Consider the following 19,076-nt stretch of genomic DNA (forward strand, 5'->3'; position numbering starts at 1 on the left):
TAGCACTTTGGGAGGCCAAGGTGGGTGGATCACTTGAGGTCAGGAGTTTGAGACCAGCCTGGCCAACATGGTGAAACCCCGTCTCTACTAAAAATACAAACATTAGCTAGGCATGGTGGCAGGTGCCTGTAATCCCAGGTACTTGGGAGGCTGAGGCAGGAGAATTCGCTTGAACCTGGGAGGTGGAGGTTGCGTTGAGCCAAGAGCGACCCACTGCGCTGCAGCCTGGATGACAGAGCGAGACTCCATCTCAATCAATCAATCAATCAATAAAGGTTGTGAACACTATCAGAGGGTCACCTCAGTGAGGAATGACAGTAGCCAGTGCATTTATCTGTTAGTAAACTAAGAAACAAATGACCAAAGATTAATTCCTTTTTATTTATGACCTTTTACTCAGTTCAGTCTACAGACTTAATCTGTGCCTGGTCCTATGGGTAGAAAGGTCTGTGACTTGGTCCCTGCCCCCAGGCAGCTCATCTTCTGGAGGGAGACGCAGCAGAAGTAGCTGCTGTGATGTGGCATGTGCTCTGCTGGAGAAAACTGGATCTTGAAACAAGGAAAAATGTTTCTAGAATGCTCTTAGGACATGCTGCCAAGGACTCTTGATGGTGTTGCACTTGATGGTGAATGCCTTCTGGAAGCAACCCGGGTAGAGGGCAGGGAGTTACTTTTGCTAAGGAGCCAGCTCAAAGTGGATTCTGTAAGCTGAGCCTCATCTGGAGCTTGAGTCCGCACCTCCCTGCAGAATTGCCGGGCTTCATGCAGGCAATCAGCTGCCTGTGATTGGAGGGCTGGTGCTGGTAGGGATAATGAACTTGGTAGTGTCGGCAGAGGTGATTGGCCGGGCTCTGCTGCAGTGAGAATGCAGACTGGATGCTCAGGTCCTCGGCTTGGGTGATGAGCGAGGACAGCTGAATAACTGGGAGCTCGAAGTTGCTTGCTGCCTCCGGGAGTGGTCTGCTTGGCTGTCGCGTCTTTCTTTTCTTTTTTTTTTTTTTTAAAAAAAGCCAAACGTTTGCTCACCATCACCTGCAGAAGTGAGTTTTTATTGAAGAAGCTCCAGCTGCTTTCTCCTTATTGCCGGCAGCCTGGCAAGCCTCCCTTAGAGTGAGCTACTTCTCAGGCCGGGCACGACAGCAGTACTAGCACATTTGAAAAAGCAGGAAACCGCCCCTGCATGCAGAGCTTCCAGCCTGAGAACCCCAGGCCAGTCCTCCCAGCAGCTGTGTAGCCAGAGAGCCTTGGTACTGTGGTCACATCCCTCAAAAGTGAACAGTCACCATCGGAGGCGTTTGGAGGAGACCGTGATGTTGCAGATGCTGTGGCATTTCCTAGCTAGCTTTTTCCCCAGGGCTGGGTGCCAAGGCTCCAGAGAGGGGGACAATCATGAAGTCAGAGGCACCCCAGCCCCTGCCCGGAGAGACCAGATGGCAAGCTTTTTGGGGAAACAGGACGGAAGGGCTGAGGCCACGGAAAAAAGACCCACCATTTTGCTGGTGGTTGGACCTGCAGAGCAGTTTCCTAAGGTAATGTTGGCCTCAAGAGGACCTCCTAGTTTAGGGCCTGGTCTGGGATCATTTTCCTGGGGAAAAAACGAGTGTGGGGAGGAAGGGAGAACTCACAACGTTAGTTCGGGGTTCAGGGAGAAGTGGTAGGCAATGAGGAAGCCCACAAATTCAATCTAAAATCTTTCTGTGGCCCCTGTGAAAGCTGCATTACCCACTGCGAGCACCCCAGTGTGGCTGTTGAGGGAAGGAAGGTTGCAATAGACTTGCCTTAGGATTTGTTAGTTTGGCTGAAGAAAGCCATTTGAAAGTGAGGGGCAGCCTGTGAAAGTGTGCCTTAGCTTATCCGAACAGCTCAGGAAGGGCGAAGCTAAAGGGGCGAGAGAGTGCGCCTTGACCGTGGAACCCAGTTGCTTGGAGCTGTGGGGGTGGTCTTGGCATCCTGAAGGTCACAGTCCCCTTGCCTGGGTCCGACCCATCTCTCCTTTGGGTCTGGGAGGAAGAGTGAAGGCGTGAGACTGGGTCCGAGGAGAGGCTGGAGTCATGAGGCGCAGAGGCTGGTGCCCCTCTGGAAATGACTGCGGCCGCTGCGGGTCTGCCAACTGTGGGGTCTTTCATCCCTCCTAAGCCCAGAGCGTGAGTTACCATCCTCACAAGAGCCAAGGTAAGTGGTAGTATCCCCATTTCGTAGATGAAGAAACTGAGGTGCAGAATGGTTACATTATTTGCCCAGGGTTAAACAACTAAAGAGAGGTGGAGCTGAGATTTCACCCCCAAATCCTTGTCCTGTGCTGCCTCATTTTCCCCTTAGGAAAGCAGTTTTTAAGGAGACTAATGGAGTGCTCAGTATTAGAAAGGAAATTGCCACTTGGCTCAGATTTCTCCTCCCTGCCGTAGGAGTGACCTCGTTCACCTCCTGAGCTTTGGTTATTTTCAATCTTTTTACTCAGGAGAAAAATCAGAGAAGAAAAGGAGATTCTGCCCGTTTGGCACATTGTAGATACCACAGAGATGTTAAGATGAATTGCTACATTTAAGAAATAAAAGCTCATTTTGCCTTTGCTACTAGGGACTTTTGATGTAATAACATTTGCAGTCATGTGGGCACTGGGGAGAAGTCTTCGTCTTTGATGGGTTCCTTCTGAGCAAAGCAGCGGGTCTCTCAGAGACTGTTACGCCTGAGATGTCTGTGCTTAATATGCAAAGAGAGGGTGTCACTTTGTACCTTTTGATTGTTTTAGACAAGATTGGAATGGCTGTGGCACTAGCTTTGTGAGGAACTTTTATCTATAGACCTGCTTGCCTTATTACTACCTCGAATGGCCGGCTGCCTTTTAAAATCACCTATTTTTGTCTTTAGCAGTTAACTGCTCTATTTTTCAGCATCATACAGTACCCCCTTGCCAGCTCTCCCCCCAGGGACTGCCTAGGATAGGACTGTCTGTTCTGAACAGCTTAGTTCCTGGCCTGCAGAATCAAGAGACCCACACCTTTTACTGGCTGATCCCCAAAAGAGAGACAGTTCAGCTGGCTGCAAATTGGGGGAGCCCCAAGTGGGATATGGGGCAGCTGGTTGGGCTTGAAGCCAGAGAGAAAGCAAATCTGAGAAGCATAGACTCTCAAAGCAGATAGACCAAGAACTGCAGTAACAGGAACATGGATGCAGCCCGCATCCTTTTCCAGAACAGTGCTCTGAAGGTGTTTGGGGTTTGTGATCACTGGCTGATTGGGGCTGGCCTCACCAAATCACAAAAAGGACCTCCAGAATGTTTTGGAAACATTTTTGAAAAGTTCACTTTAGGCCAGGCGCAGTGGCTCATGCCTGTAATCCCAGCACTTTGGGAGTCTGAGGTGGACAGATCACGAGGTCAGGAGTTTGAGACCAGCCTGGCCAATATGGTGAAACCCCATCTCTACTAAAAATACAAAAATTAGCTGGGCGTGGTGGTGCGTGCCTGTAGTCCCAGCTACTCAGGAGGCTGAGACAGGAGAATCGCTTGAATCCAGGAGGCGGAGGTTGCAGTGAGCCAAGATTGTGCCGCTGTACTCCAGCCTGGGTGACAGAGCAAGACTCTGTTTAAAAGAAAAAAAGAAAAGTTCACTTTGGTTCTCGGGCTTCTCAGTGTCCCAGAAGCACTACTTTGTTTTGCTCTCACTTCCCCTGTTTAAATATGTCTGCTAGTGAGTCAGGTTCCTGCAAGCTTTTATTCTAGGAACTGTTCCAGTTTTTCCCTTTATCTTTGTCTTACAGTTAATCTTCAGTTGGAGAAGAAAGCCATTACTCTGGAGTGGGAGGTGCCCTCAGCGGCATTCAAGCTTTCAAATCCTGAGGGGCTGTCTTCTCGGAAGCACAGAGAATTTTGCTCATTGTGTGTGTAACTGCCAAGTGTAGGCAGGTTTCATTGGAAACTGGCTACACTAGGCTGTCATGGCAACCTGATCATCAAATGACACTGTGGCCACAGCTGCCAATGAGGTTTGAGAGCCTTAAGGGTGGGTGGGGCTTGAGCGGCTGGATGCTGGCAAAGCTTCCTCATATTAATATTTCTGGCTCAGTCTGAGTCATTGCAGAGGAGGGGAGAGGAACTTTCTGACCTAATGCTACACTCCCAGAGGCACTGTACCTGCCCTGTTCTTATTCATGGTATTCCGGCCTTTACCTGAAGCACCTGCTTTCTTCTGGCATGTAACATAGTGGTAGAACAAGGAAAGCTTTTGGTAGCATTGGCAGATTTGCTGTGAGAAGATGCTCAGGAGAGGAACTGCTACTTTATAGATTAATTGCAATCTGATGCCACTGAATCCTAAGGGACCTAGTGTTGCTGTCACTGTTTCCGAATACTAGTCATAGGAATGGACATCGGAGGAGCTGAAACAGATGAGGGTCTGTGCCACAAAGTCAGAATAATAAAGAGCAGCGAGGCATCGCACACAATGCGCGTTGTGCCCAGATCTTGGAGTGTCAAGAAGGCCGGTGTGAAGCATCAGGGCTGAAACCCGAGGCCTGCTTTAGTTCCTCCATAATCTAGTTCTCACAGAGGCATTCAGAAGCTGTGACACAAACACCGTTTTTGGTTGTATTTAGCTAGGGCTCAACTTGCTCAAGTTACACCTTTCCCACACACCTGCCGCCTTCCAGTGTGAGGTATCACCTACTGTCTGGCTTACCGGCATCCTTTGGGAACTGAATACTAAAATCTGTTTTGGGTGCTGTTTGAAGTGGATGTTGTAACAAGAACCCTGGGTGCAAGGCCCTGCCCTGCCCTTGACAGGCTTTGGGAATTGGGCAAATCAGGTCACCTCTCCCAGGCCTGTTTGCTCAACTCGGAGATTAAGGGATGATCCCAGAGCCCCTCTGGGCCCCCACAGTCTGCAGTTCCAGGAATAGAGCAGTTGTCCTGGACACTAGCCACCTAGAGATGGGCTTATTTGGGTAGAACTCTCCATTTTTATATGAACACGGAGTCCTGAGTTACCTGTGAAACTCAGTAGGATGGATGATTTAAAAAACCAAACGCCAATTGAAGTTTATCCAATGAAGACATTCCATGAGACTCAGTCACAGCAGCAAATAAGTTAGAACCCTTTTAAAAATTAGCTGGGTGTGCTCGTGGGCACCTGTAGTCCCAGCTACTCGGGAGGCTGAGGCAGGAGAATCGCTTGAACCCAGGAGGTGAAGGTTGTAGTGAGCCGAGATCGCGCCACTGCACTCCAGCCTGGGCGACAGAGCAAGACTCCATCTTAGGAAAGACAAAGAAAAAAAAAGAAGAATACAGGTTTCACTTTTATTTAGTATCATTTTCAAATCTCTTCTCAGATTTCTTTTGTTAAATACATTATAAAACTCAATGGTACAGTAATATGTGCCATAATTATTTTTAAAATATACTTTAATAGAAAGTGAAATCTCCAATTGAACTTATTCAGTCAAAATATTTGCTTTTTTATATTAGAATGACTGCAGTCATCACTAAAATGAGATATTCAACAGATCTGTATAATTTAGTTTCAGAAGCAAACAGTAATTTAACAAAGGAAGATCAGCATTTTTTTTAATAGGGCAACATCTCATTTCATAAAGTAGAGTGAGCATTCCTAAAGACCAGCATTTTAGGGTTCAGCTTTTATTTATAAATGTGAACCTCCTTTAAAATAAAATAATAGAGGCTAGGCGCAGTGGCTCATACCTGTAATCCTAGCACTTTGGGAGGCCGAGGCAGGCAGATCACTTGAGGCCAGGAGTTGGAGACCAGCCTGGCCAACGTGGTAAAACCTAGTCTCTACTAAAAATACAAAAATCAGCCAGGCGTGGTGGTGGGCGCCTATAATCTCAACTACTCGGGAGGCTGAGGCACAAGAGTCGCTTGAACCTGGGAGGCAGAGGTTGCAGTAAGCCGAGATCGTGCCACTGCACTCCAGCCTGGGTGACAGAGTGACAGTCTGTCTCAAAAAAAATAATAATAATGATACATTATCTTGTCCATTTGAGTATAATGCCCTGACAACTCTATTTGCAGATGCTCAGAAAAATAGGCCTTCATCAAGCATGGTTATAAGTTTGTTTCTTGGGGTCTTAGAGCCCCTTGAGCTAATTCACTCATTTGGAAGCTGTTCATGAAGCACCCTTATTTGATCAAGGCAGGAGGTTATTTCCAGACAAGGAGGTCCAACGGTTTGAAGTAAGAGCCGTCTACCTTCAAGGACCCTGGTGGTAGAGATAAGAGGCGTGTTAAAATAGCCCAAGGCAGAACATTCTGGATTGGGCAGCTTAAGAGATAGCTGAGTGTCATGGATTTAGCGGAGGCTGAGCAGGAATCTGCCTGGATAATCCAGTGCGACCTCATAGGATCCGTCACTAGGGTAGCCCAAGACCTGTTCTCACAGACTCGTTATCAGATCTCTGTTAGAAGGCCCAAATGTCATATCACTTGTCATAATCTCTGTTTCATAATGTTGTGTGTAAGTATCAACATCTTGTAACACTCTCTTTACGAGTTAACAACAAGCTTTTTAGTGCATTAAAAAGTCCTTTTACTTCTGTGATCCCCAAGTAATAACTATCCATTTTTATCCATCCCGGTAGTGGGAAGATATAGTCTATATTAGGAAGTGGCGCGCTGTAGAAGGAACAAGGGTGAGACTGAGCCTGTTCTCATCTTGGTGACGTGGTCTCTTCCTCCGCAGCACGAATCTGTGGGGAAGGAATGAGTGGAGAATTCAGGCCGGCCTGCAGACAGGGTCGTCCTGCCCTGAAAGGGTCGTTCTCGAGCTGTGTTGCCCAGTGAAGTTTCTGCTGTGGCAGAAATGCCCAGTGACTATGCGTGGCTATCCTGGGGAACTGAGTTTGTAATTTCATGTCATTTTAATGAATTTACTTTTTTGCGTGAGACACAGTTTCACTCTGTCACCCAGGCTGGAGTGCAGTGGCACAATCCCGGCTCAGTACAACCTCCGCCTCCTGGGTTCAGGCGATTCTTGTGCCTCAGCCTCCCCAGTAGCTGGGATTACAGGCGTGCGCCACCACGCCTGGCTATGACTTTACATTTAAAAAGCTTCTGTATTGAACAGCAAAGTTCTAGCTGTGACTAAGACTGGGCTCCTACGTGTTCTGAGCGGACGTGGGCGTTGAAGACTGTGGGTCTCATGTGAGGCCTCGACTGACCCCAGATTGATGCTTCTGGGGAGTCCTTCGGCATGGTGTCCTCTTACCAACCCCATCATGTCAGCTCCTGGGCACTCTGGGGCCCCTAGGTGAAGGCTGGTGCTCACATTGCAGAATGGCCTGGAAGAGGTTTCAATGCAATGTGGGCTGTGGAGGGCTGCAGGTTCCCTGGAGCAGGAGCCAGCTAGAACTGTGCCTGGAGCTGTGTGTGGCCAGGGCAGCTCCCCTGTGGGATACATGGGCCCATGGGGGGGTCCACTTTCCAGGGTGGCTAGGCACCTGGCTCTCAGCCACCCCTCAGCCTCCTATCCTCACAGCTGAACTGGGCCCGTTTGCAGTGGCAATCAGCTCTGTCTCTCTCCAACTACTGATTTTTCGGTTGGGAATGATTTACTAAAAGGAGAAAACTGTTGTGTGACACGTTTGGGGACCTTGTGTGAAAGCAGCCATAGGCTGTTTGTTCATCTGGAGGGGTTGGCAGCTAGAGGGTGAAGGTTTGTTTGGGCTCTGTACCTGGTACCCAGGCAGGCAGAACGCGCCACCCGGCCTCTTCTCCAAGAGTTAACTGCAGGGAGGGAGCGGTGACGTCAGCCCTGATCTTTGTGCCTCTCACTTGAGCAACCTGATGCCACCTTCTCCCCCGGGCTCTGTGTTCATTGGCTGTTGGCAGGACTTGCCGTGGGAGGGCTTTTTTCTTTTTTCAATTAAGTAAAAGGGCAGGGCTTAAGCAGCCAATGACAGCTGAGGCCAGGCTTGTCTTATGCAAGTTTCCCGGGACCGGCAGCATTTAGGGAACTTGCTCCCGGTGGTGAGGGCAGCGGAGCACCCAGCAGGCCGCCAACATGCTCTGTCTGTGCCTGTACGTGCCGGTCATCGGGGAAGCCCAGACCGAGTTCCAGTACTTTGAGTCGAAGGGGCTCCCTGCCGAGCTGAAGTCCATTTTCAAGCTCAGTGTCTTCATCCCCTCCCAGGAATTCTCCACCTACCGCCAGTGGAAGCAGGTCTGTGGGGTGACCGCGTGGAAGGGAGAGGCGCGTTCAACCGGTGTTCGTTGAGTGAATGGCTGAGCATGCATGAACCATCCCCCACCGAGAGGAAAGAATGTCTGAAATGTAGCAGTTTTTTCCCATTGCCATGCGGCTATGGCCGGCACGTGTACGTCACAGGAGTGACCGGTTTTCATGTGACTTCCCAGGAAGGCTGGAATTCCAGCGAAGGCTGTTGTGAGAAATGGACTTTCAGAAAGGAAATTCCTTTTGCTGGAATGAGGGGGGTGTTCCTGAGAAGTACAGAGCCAGAAAGGGACCTGGGGGGCAGGCCAGTAGTGCATGGGAGGAGAAGGCAGGGAGGACCAGGAGTTGAGGGTGCTGCGTGGTGGAGCTGCCCGTCCCTGGTGTGGGGGTGAGGGAGCCTCCCGCCTTCTCGACCCTCAGACATCGCTGTGGAACAGGGCCTGTGTCTGCCCTGAAAGTGAGGAAGCCGAGCTGCAGAGGCTGGAGGCCCCTTGCCACCTTGGCTTCTCGGTTAATCAGTTTCCCTGCTACCCCCAGTGCCCACTGTGCACCGAGGGGGATTTGCAGATCCAAGGAAGGAGACAGAAGGAGGCCCAGGCCCTGTGAGGCAGAAGCAAGCACTTTGAGAATGCGTTGAAGCCAGCTGCGGTGAGCACACCCTCTGCTCTGGGTGTCTGCGACAGCACCCACCCCAGGGAGGCATGTGGCTCACCCTGGCAGCAGGCGGCTGGGTCCCAGAGGGCTCCATGCCTGATGTTCGCCTCCTGCCTAAATGGCTTGTCCACTCTATTTCCATTCCTGTTAGAGATCTGGAGCAGTCACCCTATAGGTGATTTATGTCACTCTCGTCTGAGAGCACAGATGTCCACAGGAAGTTAAATGTAACCTCAGCAGATAAAATATGTACCAGCATCTGTCCTACATTCCAGCCACGCCCCTCACATTAGCCTTTTGATCGCGCCAGGTCATGGGGTATCTGTTCAGGCCTCCCTGCCCCTGACACCTTTGGCAGCTGAGGAATCACAAGGCGCTGTCAGTAGTGTGTCTAAGAGAGAGGCGCGGTGGTGATCCTTTGAGGATGTGAGCTAGCCAGTGGGCCATCCATTTCCAAACCCCAGCTGGCTGTCAGTTGATTTCTCCCAGTGAGAAATCCGGAGGACACAGGAAGACTATACCATCTTCCTTGGGAGATTCTCGGTTCCAGTTTTGGGTTCCGGATTCAGGGCGTTGCTGAGTTGGGGTGACTCACTTTCATCCCCCATGTTCTGGAGGTTAGCCTTGAGGGTGGCGGCAGGATGTGCAGGGAGGCGGCTTGGGAGGACCACGGCCCAACTTGCATCCCGCCCACCACTTCCCTAGCTGTCTGACCTTGTGTAAATGTTTAGGCTCCCGGAACTCGTGTTTCCTTCTCTGTAAAATGGGGGAAATGACATTTCCTACCTCCTAGAGCTGTTTGCGAGGGGTAAGTGGGTTGCTAGAAGTAAAGCATTTAGCATGCCCTGCGGCCCGTGCTAGGTGCTGGGGAAATGTGTACTCTCATGGAGCTGTCCCAGTTGCCAACCATTAACAGCTGCTGAACAAAGCCCACCTCCTGGGAGGTGGGTGCGGGGGGGGGGGGGGTTACTTTTGGAACCTCATTGCCAAGGAACAGTCTCTCAAAGCCTTCTTGGGACACTAAAGTGCTTTTCAGTGAGTGAGCGAGAGAGCCAGGGCAGCTCTATCACCTGGCTTCCCTGAGAGCAGGGACTGGCAGTACCATCATACACATGCCCTTGGCTCCTTACACTTCCCCGGCCTCGGGTGCTGTGGCAGAGTCTGGCTGTGCCCCCGATTTTCACCCTGCCCACCAAATTATTCTCGGACCAATGCCAGTTTTAGGAGAGAAAAAGCGAGCTGCAGAGTTCCTGTCGGAAACTGGACTCCATGGCCATCCCCAAGTCTCAGCAGGGAGCATGTGTGGTTGAAGCCTGGGTCCAGGGACCCAGGGACGGCGCTGCAGCGAAGCCACCCTGCTCACCCTGGCTGTACGGCACGCAGGTCTTCAGACTGAGAAAGTGCCCAGCTGTCCCTGTCGGCCTCTGTCCGGAGGGCTCTTCCCAGGCTCCTTGTTTCCTCTCTGCTTGGGAGGGAGACAAGATTGGCCCTTGCCTGGGTTCTGGCCAGCACCTGGGGTTCTAGGTGGTGGCTCTGGCATGTGAGTCGATTGCCATGGTTGCTCTGGGAGTGGAGCAGAAGCATCTTGGGTCCTTGGGGCCAGCTCTGCTCGCAATTAGTGAAGTCATTGCCTGGGGATGGGGCCCCACAAGGGACAAGGAAAGGCTGGTCCAGGAGCCAAAAGACAAAATGGTACCTTTCTTTTCTAGAAAATTGTACAAGCTGGAGATAAGGACCTTGATGGGCAGCTAGACTTTGAAGAATTTGTCCATTATCTCCAAGATCATGAGAAGAAACTGAGGCTGGTGTTTAAGAGTTTGGACAAAAAGAATGATGGTAAGGGTTGCCTTCAGAGCTGTGGCCGGTCCAGCCTCGGGCCTTCCCGTGCGCCTGGCTCCTGCTCACGGCCTCTGTTCTTGCAGGACGCATTGACGCGCAGGAGATCATGCAGTCCCTGCGGGACTTGGGAGTCAAGATATCTGAACAGCAGGCAGAAAAAATTCTCAAGAGGTGAGTGCTCAGCCAGCCTCTGTGTTTGGTTTAAGTGTGATGAAGGGAAGGCTCTGAGACTAACCCTGCGATGCCATTCCCTGGGCTGACCCTGAACTTGGCCTTCTCGTGGTTTGAAAGGATGAATAAGTAACCCCTGTGGGAGGCCAGCCCCTCCCCAGGGTTGCAGGCCTGCTTTCATTGGAAGAATCACAGATCACCTGGAATTTTGCCCATCGGCCAGTGGCCCATGAAGAGAAAACTAATTTGGGGGTGGTTCAAATAGGTAAAAGGCCAGCAAGGAGCACCTGTGCGTGTGGTGGGGGCGGGGCGGGGCGGGGCGGTGGGGGGGGCTCACACTGCAGCCTCGATCCCAGGTGAATTTCTTCCCCATGCTGGTAACTTGCACTTAACGCTTTAGTCAGAGGCGCTGCCCCAAAAGATAGCTCCCTGGTGCGGGGCGGCTGCCAGGAAGTCTCATGGAACAGCCCTGGGAGTTGCCGTCTGTCCTGGCTGGACCTTCCGGAAACCCTGCGGTCTGAACGCTGGCTGGTCCTCAGGGACAGCAGCCCTGGGCTCAGCTGCTGTGGCGGGCTCGTCTCGTGCCGTGCTGTGCCCCTGTCTCTGGGTGTGTGCTTGCTTCACTAACATGGCTCCGAGCACTTATGCGTGTTGTTTCTGCTCTCTCCTCCGCATCCTTTGTCTGTCTGTCAGAATACGAACGGGCCATTTCTGGGGCCCTGTCACCTAGTAAGTATCCATGTCGCTCGTGACTGCCTCCCTTGACTTCCATGCCTGATCAGAGCGGGATTCTTGTGGGCCATTATATTGCCATTGTTGTGCTAAGTGGGGTGTGGAGCCCCCTGCTCTTTCTCCTGGGGGCAGAGGCACCTCGTGTGGTTTCTGGGCATCCGAATGCCTGCCCTTGGCTCACTGGGAGGTGGGGGGATGCAGCTGGCGGATGGGCATGTGGGCACGTGGGCAGCCTCGCCTCTGTCTTGCAGCATGGATAAAAACGGCACGATGACCATCGACTGGAACGAGTGGAGAGACTACCACCTCCTCCACCCTGTGGAAAACATCCCCGAGATCATCCTCTACTGGAAGCATTCCACGGTGAGCCCCGCGCGCCCAGGGCCCTCATCTGCTCCCAGGGACCCTTAGCCCAGAGTCACCCAGTCGTCCCCATCCCAGAGTGCAGCTGGGGCTTTCCAGCCACCTCCTCTTCCACAGGAGACTGTCCCCTCTTCTGCCAGCCCAGTAGAGCTGTCCGCATGTTCCCCATGTTCTGCCACTCCAGCCAACCTGAACAGCCCCATCGTTCACACACACAGGCTTCCTCTTCCAGGAACACCCTCCGTCCCTACATGCTCCCTGCTCCTCATGGGCCACTTCAAATACCCCTTCCCATGATGCTGTCTGTTCTCCCAAAGCTGGTATGAGCCTTCCCCCCGGTGGGAGGGGGCTGGGGCAGAAGCTACTCTACAGAGAACACCTAGGCAGAGCTGTGAGGTGTCCCCACGCTCACACATTTGCTGCCCTTTCGCCCCCGTCCACTGTGGTTTCATGTTCAGAAATGTGAGTCTGTGCTGGTCTCTGCCCCGAGCCCTTCACGCTTGGCGTGTCCCTCTCTGAGTCCTGGTGTGCAGTCCTGTCCCTCTGGACCATCCGCTCCAGGAGGGGACGCCAGAGGTGCTCCTCATCTGCCTCTGGCAGTGCCAGGCCAGGGCTTGTTAGGTGAAATTAAATGGACAGCTCCAGGGGTGGGAGTAGCTGGCCCAGAGCTCTGGCCTTTAGCCCTGGGATCAGAGCAGAGGTGGCTCTGATCAGCCTGGATGCCACCCAGAGAAAGGTTACGCAGGCAGCGAGCCCTCGTGTTTGCTGAGGCGTTGCATAATGTTCTGCCAGCGTGATCTGGTTACACGTGAGATCTCAGACGGCTCTCACCCCGGCCTGATCCCTTCAGCGCAGCCAGCCTGGCAATCTCACACAGGCCTGTGAGCTGTTCTTGCAGGAGCTCCCTGGCAGCATTGGAAAGGGCCGGTGAATGGTTTTCTGACCGGCACCTCCCGGCTGTGTTCAGCTGAGGTTCTATACCTGTGCCTCTCCAGGACCCCAGCAGGGGTGAGAGCTCTGCTACCTTCAGAGTGAAGGGAAAGACCCCAGCCCGCTTCCCACCCAGAGTCCTTGGCCTTCTTCCTGTCCTGTGGTCCCTGGCCTGGAGCCACGCTAGAGGGTAGACGGAGACAGGTGCCAGCAGCCTTGCCCCAAGGGTCCTGAGTCAGGCTTGTGCCATCTTTCCTCACAGATCTTTGATGTGGGTGAGAATCTGACGGTCCCCGATGAGTTCACAGTGGAGGAGAGGCAGACGGGGATGTGGTGGAGACACCTGGTGGCAGGAGGTGGGGCAGGGGCCGTATCCAGAACCTGCACGGCCCCCCTGGACAGGCTCAAGGTGCTCATGCAGGTATGTAGGGAAAAGGCCCCAGACCCCTGGGGGGCCAGTTTCCACCTGGGGGATGCTGCTTGGCTAGTTTTCCCTTTCTCTGCCTGGTGTCTGCTTTGGGCCCAAACTTTTCTAACCCAATAAATTAGACTGGAATTATTGCTCAGACAGGGTACCAAAATGTCACTGTAGGTGACATTTTGTGCAGAGCGGATCTAATTTTATCTGAGGCATCACATTACAGGGGCATAATGTGGACAGGTGAAGCTAGCGAGACTGGGGTGAGGCAGGAACCAATTTCTGTAAGTACGTTTTGTGTACGTTACCCCACCCTGGGGCCAGCAGAGCCTCACCTGACCCAGATGCCAACGGGAAGCCACACCATTACCTTGGCCAGGTACGCAAATCCATGTCCACACAGCAGAGATAAGCTGGGCTGATGTCAAGGCAGAATTGTGAAACTGACCCACACGACGACACTGGTGGACTTTGATGTCTGAATGGTGACTGGCCACCACTTGTCCCCTTGCCCGTACCTAGTACTTCTTGTGCCAGGAGCCCGGCTTGGAAGAGCTGCCTCCTTTCTCTCCCCAGTCTGCCTTGCTGGGCCTCCCTGTGTCGCACGGAGACAAAGGAAGCAGGTGGTTCAGGGTAGAATGCCTCGGGGTTGGACTCTGCCCAGGGCACCACCACAGCTGCCTCCCTCCCTCTTGTGGCCTTGAGCAAACCCCTTTCCCTCCCAGAACTTCCCCTCCTCTGTGAAAATAGGGGCTTGAACAACTGCCTCATCCTTTTGTTTTTTTAGCAGAATTATCAGGAATGTTGTAGAGATTGAAAGCAGGCCTTGGGTGAAATCAAATGCCTGGGGTGTGCCTTTAAACCAGCATGGGTGGGGCAGCAGGAGAGGTTGGCTGTGGTTTGATCATTGTCTAAGCTGAGTGGGCATTCATTCTATTTTTTAATATGTCTTAAGTTTTTTTAATAATGAAAAACTTTGATTTTTAAAAATTATTATTACTATTATTATTATTATATATTTTTTGAGACAGTCTCGCTCTGTCACCCAGGCTAGAGTACAGTGATATGATCTCAGCTCACTGCAACCTCCCTCACTGGGTTCAAGCAATTCTACAGCCTCAGCCTCCCTAGTAGCTGGGATTATTACACGCATGCACTACCACCCCAGGCTAATTTTTGTATTTTTAGTAGAGACAAGGTTTCACCATGTTGGCCAGGCTGGTCTCGAACTCCTCACCTCATGTGATCTGCCCACCTTGGCCTCCCAAAGTGCTGGGATTACAGATGTGAGCCAACACTCCCAGCCCTTTTTTTTTTTTTTTCTAAAATAGAGTCTCTCTCTGTCGCCCAGGCTGGAGTACAGGGGCGCGATCTCGGCTCACTGCAACCTCCACCTCCCGGATTCAAGCGATTCTCCTGCCTTAGCCTCCCAAGTAGCTGGGATTACTGGTGCCTGCCACCACGCCCGGCTAACTTTTGTATTTTTAGTAGAGACGGGGTTTCACCATGTTGGCTGGGCTGGTCTCGAACTCCTGACCTCAAGTGATCCACCTGCCTCAGCCTCCCAAAGTGCTGGGATTACAGGCATGAGCCACCGCGCCCAGCCTTGATTTTTTTTTTAAGTCGTCTTTATGGAGATGTTCAGGACAAGGCTGGCAACCAGCAGATACCCAGTACGATGGAGCTGAGCCTCACTTAGCCGTGTTGGGTTACTTTGGGCTCATGATTCCAAGCTTGTCTTCAAAATGCACGGAAGAAAGAGCCTTCCCTTTGGCCGCAGCCGGTTGGCCAGCAGAGGCTCTTGGCCGGGTGAGGCAGCCTGTGGCCCCCCGGGTCCGTCTGACTGCTCGGTCCTCCCTCCCAGGTCCATGCCTCCCGCAGCAACAACATGGGCATCGTTGGTGGCTTCACTCAGATGATTCGAGAAGGAGGGGCCAGGTCACTCTGGCGGGGCAATGGCATCAACGTCCTCAAAATTGCCCCCGAATCAGCCATCAAATTCATGGCCTATGAGCAGGTGAGGACCCAGCTCCTCAGGGAGGGTCACCGGCCAGTGGCTACTCACTGCCTGGACTTGCTGGCTTTCCCTGGGCTGAGCTCCCTGACACTTGGAGCCAGCCATGGTACCCCAGGGACAGCAGGGCGAGGCAGGAGGCCCGGGCTCACCACCAGTTCCTTACATTTCTGGGTAGCATAAAATGTGCCAGGGACTCCTGGAAGGGAGGGGCAGCAGCAGGTGCCCCAACCTCTGGGTATATTGGGTGGTTTGTTTGTTCCTGGTTCTAGATCAAGCGCCTTGTTGGTAGTGACCAGGAGACTCTGAGGATTCACGAGAGGCTTGTGGCAGGGTCCTTGGCAGGGGCCATTGCCCAGAGCAGCATCTACCCAATGGAGGTGAGGGGCCGCCTGGGTCCTGGGGCGGGCAGTGGGCACGGGCCTGGGGAGAGGCACAGGCTGTGCTCACGCGTCCCGCTGCTCCTGTTGTGCAGGTCCTGAAGACCCGGATGGCGCTGCGGAAGACAGGCCAGTACTCAGGAATGCTGGACTGCGCCAGGAGGATCCTGGCCAGAGAGGGGGTGGCCGCCTTCTACAAAGGCTATGTCCCCAACATGCTGGGCATCATCCCCTATGCCGGCATCGACCTTGCAGTCTACGAGGTGAGGCCCAAGCTGGACAGATTCAGAAACCCCCCTCCCAGCACACCTCCACCTGCTGTCTCCCTCCTTGACGGACGCATGGTTAGTGCAGGAAACTGCATCAAAGACTGCGTCTCCTTCCTGCTCTTCTGTTTATTGCAGCTTTCCTTCACCCTGCCTGCCCCTGGCAGACCCCAGCAGCTCCTGTGAGCCCTGCACCCAGGCTCTGCATCCCCAGGGGCTCAGCAGGCAGATCCCCAGAGCAGGGTGGCCCCCAGGAGCTCACAGGCCCCAGCACACTCTAGACAGACCCCAGAAGTCAGCCCTTCTGTGTGGGGAAGGAGGTGTTCCCTCTACCTTGTCCCGGAATTCCCAGTGACAGCAGAAACAGGGCAGCCAGGCTAGGAGCCCAGCCAGGCCCCAGGCGCGGCAGTCGGGTTCCAGTGGCCTGAGGCCCCAGTAACAGCCCCATCTCTTGCTGCCTCACTAGCCCTTCCTAGGGCTTATCCCATGCTCCCTTCCCCTTCTAGACGCTCAAGAATGCCTGGCTGCAGCGCTATGCAGTGAACAGCGCGGACCCCGGCGTGTTTGTGCTCCTGGCCTGTGGCACCATGTCCAGTACCTGTGGCCAGCTGGCCAGCTACCCCCTCGCCCTAGTCAGGACCCGGATGCAGGCGCAAGGTAAGGCTGGCCCTGGACGGTCCCCTGGGAGGTCGGGGGGTGTGGACAGAAGCATCTGACTGGTGGCCTCCATCCTGCAGCCTCCATTGAGGGCGCTCCGGAGGTGACCATGAGCAGCCTCTTCAAACAGATCCTGCGGACCGAGGGGGCCTTCGGGCTGTACAGGGGGCTGGCCCCCAACTTCATGAAGGTCATCCCAGCTGTGAGCATCAGCTACGTGGTCTACGAGAACCTGAAGATCACCCTGGGCGTGCAGTCGCGGTGACGGGGGGAGGGCCGCCCCGCGGTGGACTCGCTGATCCTGGGCCGCAGCCCGGGGTGTGCAGCCATCTCATTCTGTGAATGTGCCAACACTAAGCTGTCTCGAGCCAAGCTGTGAAAACCCTAGACGCACCCGCAGGGAGGGTGGGGAGAGCTGGCAGGCCCAGGGCTTGTCCTGCTGACCCCAGCAGACCCTCCTGTTGGTTCCAGGGAAGACCACAGGCATTCCTTAGGGTCCAGGGTCAGCAGGCTCCGGGCTCACATGTGTAGGGACAGGACATTTTCTGCAGTGCCTGCCAATAGCGAGCTTGGAGCCTGGAGGCCGGCTTAGTTCTTCCATTTCATCCTTGCAGGCAGCTGTTGGCCACGGCCCCTGCCCTCTGGTCTGCCGTGCATCTCCCTGTGCCCTCTTGCTGCCTGCCTGTCTGCTGAGGTAAGGTGGGAGGAGGGCTACAGCCCACATCCCACCCCCTCGTCCAATCCCATAATCCATGATGAAAGGTGAGGTCATGTGGCCTCCCAGGCCTGACTTCCCAACCTACAGCATCGACGCCAACTTGGCTGTGAAGGAAGAGGAAAGGATCTGGCCTTGTGGTCACTGGCATCTGAGCCCTGCTGATGGCTGGGGCTCTCGGGCATGCTTGGGAGTGCAGGGGGCTCGGGCTGCCTGGCCTGGCTGCACAGAAGGCAAGTGCTGGGGCTTATGGTGCTCTGAGCTGGCCCGGACCCTGTCAGGATGGGCCCCACCTCAGAATCAAACTCACTGTCCCCACTGTGGCATGAGGGCAGTGGAGCACCATGTTTGAGGGCGAAGGGCAGAGTATTTGTGTGTTCTGGGGAGGGAAGGAAAAGGTGTTGGAGGCCTTAATTATGCACTGTTGGGAAAAGGGTTTTGTCCAGAAGGACAAGCCGGACAAATGAGCGACTTCTGTGCTTCCAGAGGAAGACGAGGGAGCAGGAGCTTGGCTGACTGCTCAGAGTCTGTTCTGACGCCCTGGGGGTTCCTGTCCAACCCCAGCGGGGGCGCAGCGGGACCAGCCTCACATTCCACTTGTGTCACTGCTTGGAACCTATTTATTTTGTATTTATTTGAACAGAGTTATGTCCTAACTATTTTTATAGATTTGTTTAATTAATAGCTTGTCATTTTCAAGTTCATTTTTTATTCATATTTATGTTCATGGTTGATTGTACCTTCCCAAGCCCGCCCAGTGGGATGGGAGGAGGAGGAGAAGGGGGGCCTTGGGCCGCTGCAGTCACATCTGTCCAGAGAAATTCCTTTTGGGACTGGAGGCAGAAAAGCGGCCAGAAGGCAGCAGCCCTGGCTCCTTTCCTTTGGCAGGTTGGGGAAGGGCTTGCCCCCAGCCTTAGGATTTCAGGGTTTGACTGGGGGCGTGGAGAGAGAGGGAGGAACCTCAATAACCTTGAAGGTGGAATCCAGTTATTTCCTGCGCTGCGAGGGTTTCTTTATTTCACTCTTTCTGAATGTCAAGGCAGTGAGGTTCCTCTCACTGTGAATTTGTGGTGGGCGGGGGCCGGAGGAGAGGGTGGGGGGCTGGCTCCCTCCCTCCCAGCCTTCTGCTGCCCTTGCTTAACAATGCCGGCCAACTGGCGACCTCACGGTTGCACTTCCATTCCACCAGAATGACCTGATGAGGAAATCTTCAATAGGATGCAAAGATCAATGCAAAAATTGTTATATATGAACATATAGTTATAACTGGAGTCGTCAAAAAGCAAATTAAGAAAGAATTGGACATTAGAAGTTGTCATTTAAAGCAGCCTTCTAATAAAGTTGTTTCAAAGCTGATCATGGAGCCAGTATTTTTCTGACGGGGGCCTGGGTGGTCTGGGGGTGCTGACATGTTAGAAAATGAGCCCTTGTTTTCCCCTCTGGAGCCTGGGTGGCGCCCCCTTTCGGCTTCTTAGAGGCACTCCCTCTTTAATGGTTGTGTGTTCGATTTGGGGTGCCCTGAGTTGCTGTGTAGGGTCGTTCCTCAGCCTGTCTCAGGCAGGGTGTGGGGGGATCGCTCCCTCCGCCGGAAGTGCCATCTTCACAGACACCGAGGACATCGCTGGGCTTTTCTCCCCTCCCCCCAGCTGCCCCTCCCAGCCTCACCCCGCTCCTGCCTCCTCACACCCTCTCAGTAACCTCATCTGACTGAGGATTACCTTCAATATCTATATTTAGATGACACTCCTTTGGTA

General features: G+C 53.4%; 1 protein-coding gene across 6 annotated transcripts in view; it reads left to right on the top strand.

Annotated features, from left to right (window-relative positions):
- SLC25A25 (solute carrier family 25 member 25) overlaps positions 1-18,678 on the top strand; it is a 40,913-nt gene extending 22,235 nt beyond the window's left edge. Inside the window, exons 1-11 of one of the 6 annotated variants that reach the window (XM_004048671.5) lie at positions 892-1,529; positions 10,547-10,673; positions 10,760-10,847; positions 11,541-11,576; positions 11,831-11,942; positions 13,135-13,293; positions 15,155-15,307; positions 15,577-15,684; positions 15,780-15,947; positions 16,457-16,607; positions 16,688-18,678. In XM_004048671.5, coding sequence (XP_004048719.1) covers positions 1,311-1,529; positions 10,547-10,673; positions 10,760-10,847; positions 11,541-11,576; positions 11,831-11,942; positions 13,135-13,293; positions 15,155-15,307; positions 15,577-15,684; positions 15,780-15,947; positions 16,457-16,607; positions 16,688-16,872 — 1,506 coding nt within the window. In that variant the 5' untranslated portion in view covers positions 892-1,310 and the 3' untranslated portion in view covers positions 16,873-18,678. Of the gene's footprint in view, positions 1-861; positions 1,530-7,042; positions 8,172-10,546; positions 10,674-10,759; positions 10,848-11,540; positions 11,577-11,830; positions 11,943-13,134; positions 13,294-15,154; positions 15,308-15,576; positions 15,685-15,779; positions 15,948-16,456; positions 16,608-16,687 lie in introns of those variants that run through there. The other 5 variants (XM_019033692.3, XM_031014319.3, XM_004048670.5 and 2 more) reach the window with 5 other exon arrangements.
- The last annotated feature ends 398 nt before the right edge of the window (positions 18,679-19,076 follow it).

Source organism: Gorilla gorilla, chromosome 13 (assembly GCF_029281585.2).
Source record: "Gorilla gorilla gorilla isolate KB3781 chromosome 13, NHGRI_mGorGor1-v2.1_pri, whole genome shotgun sequence".
Taxonomy (NCBI): Eukaryota; Metazoa; Chordata; class Mammalia; order Primates; family Hominidae; genus Gorilla; species Gorilla gorilla.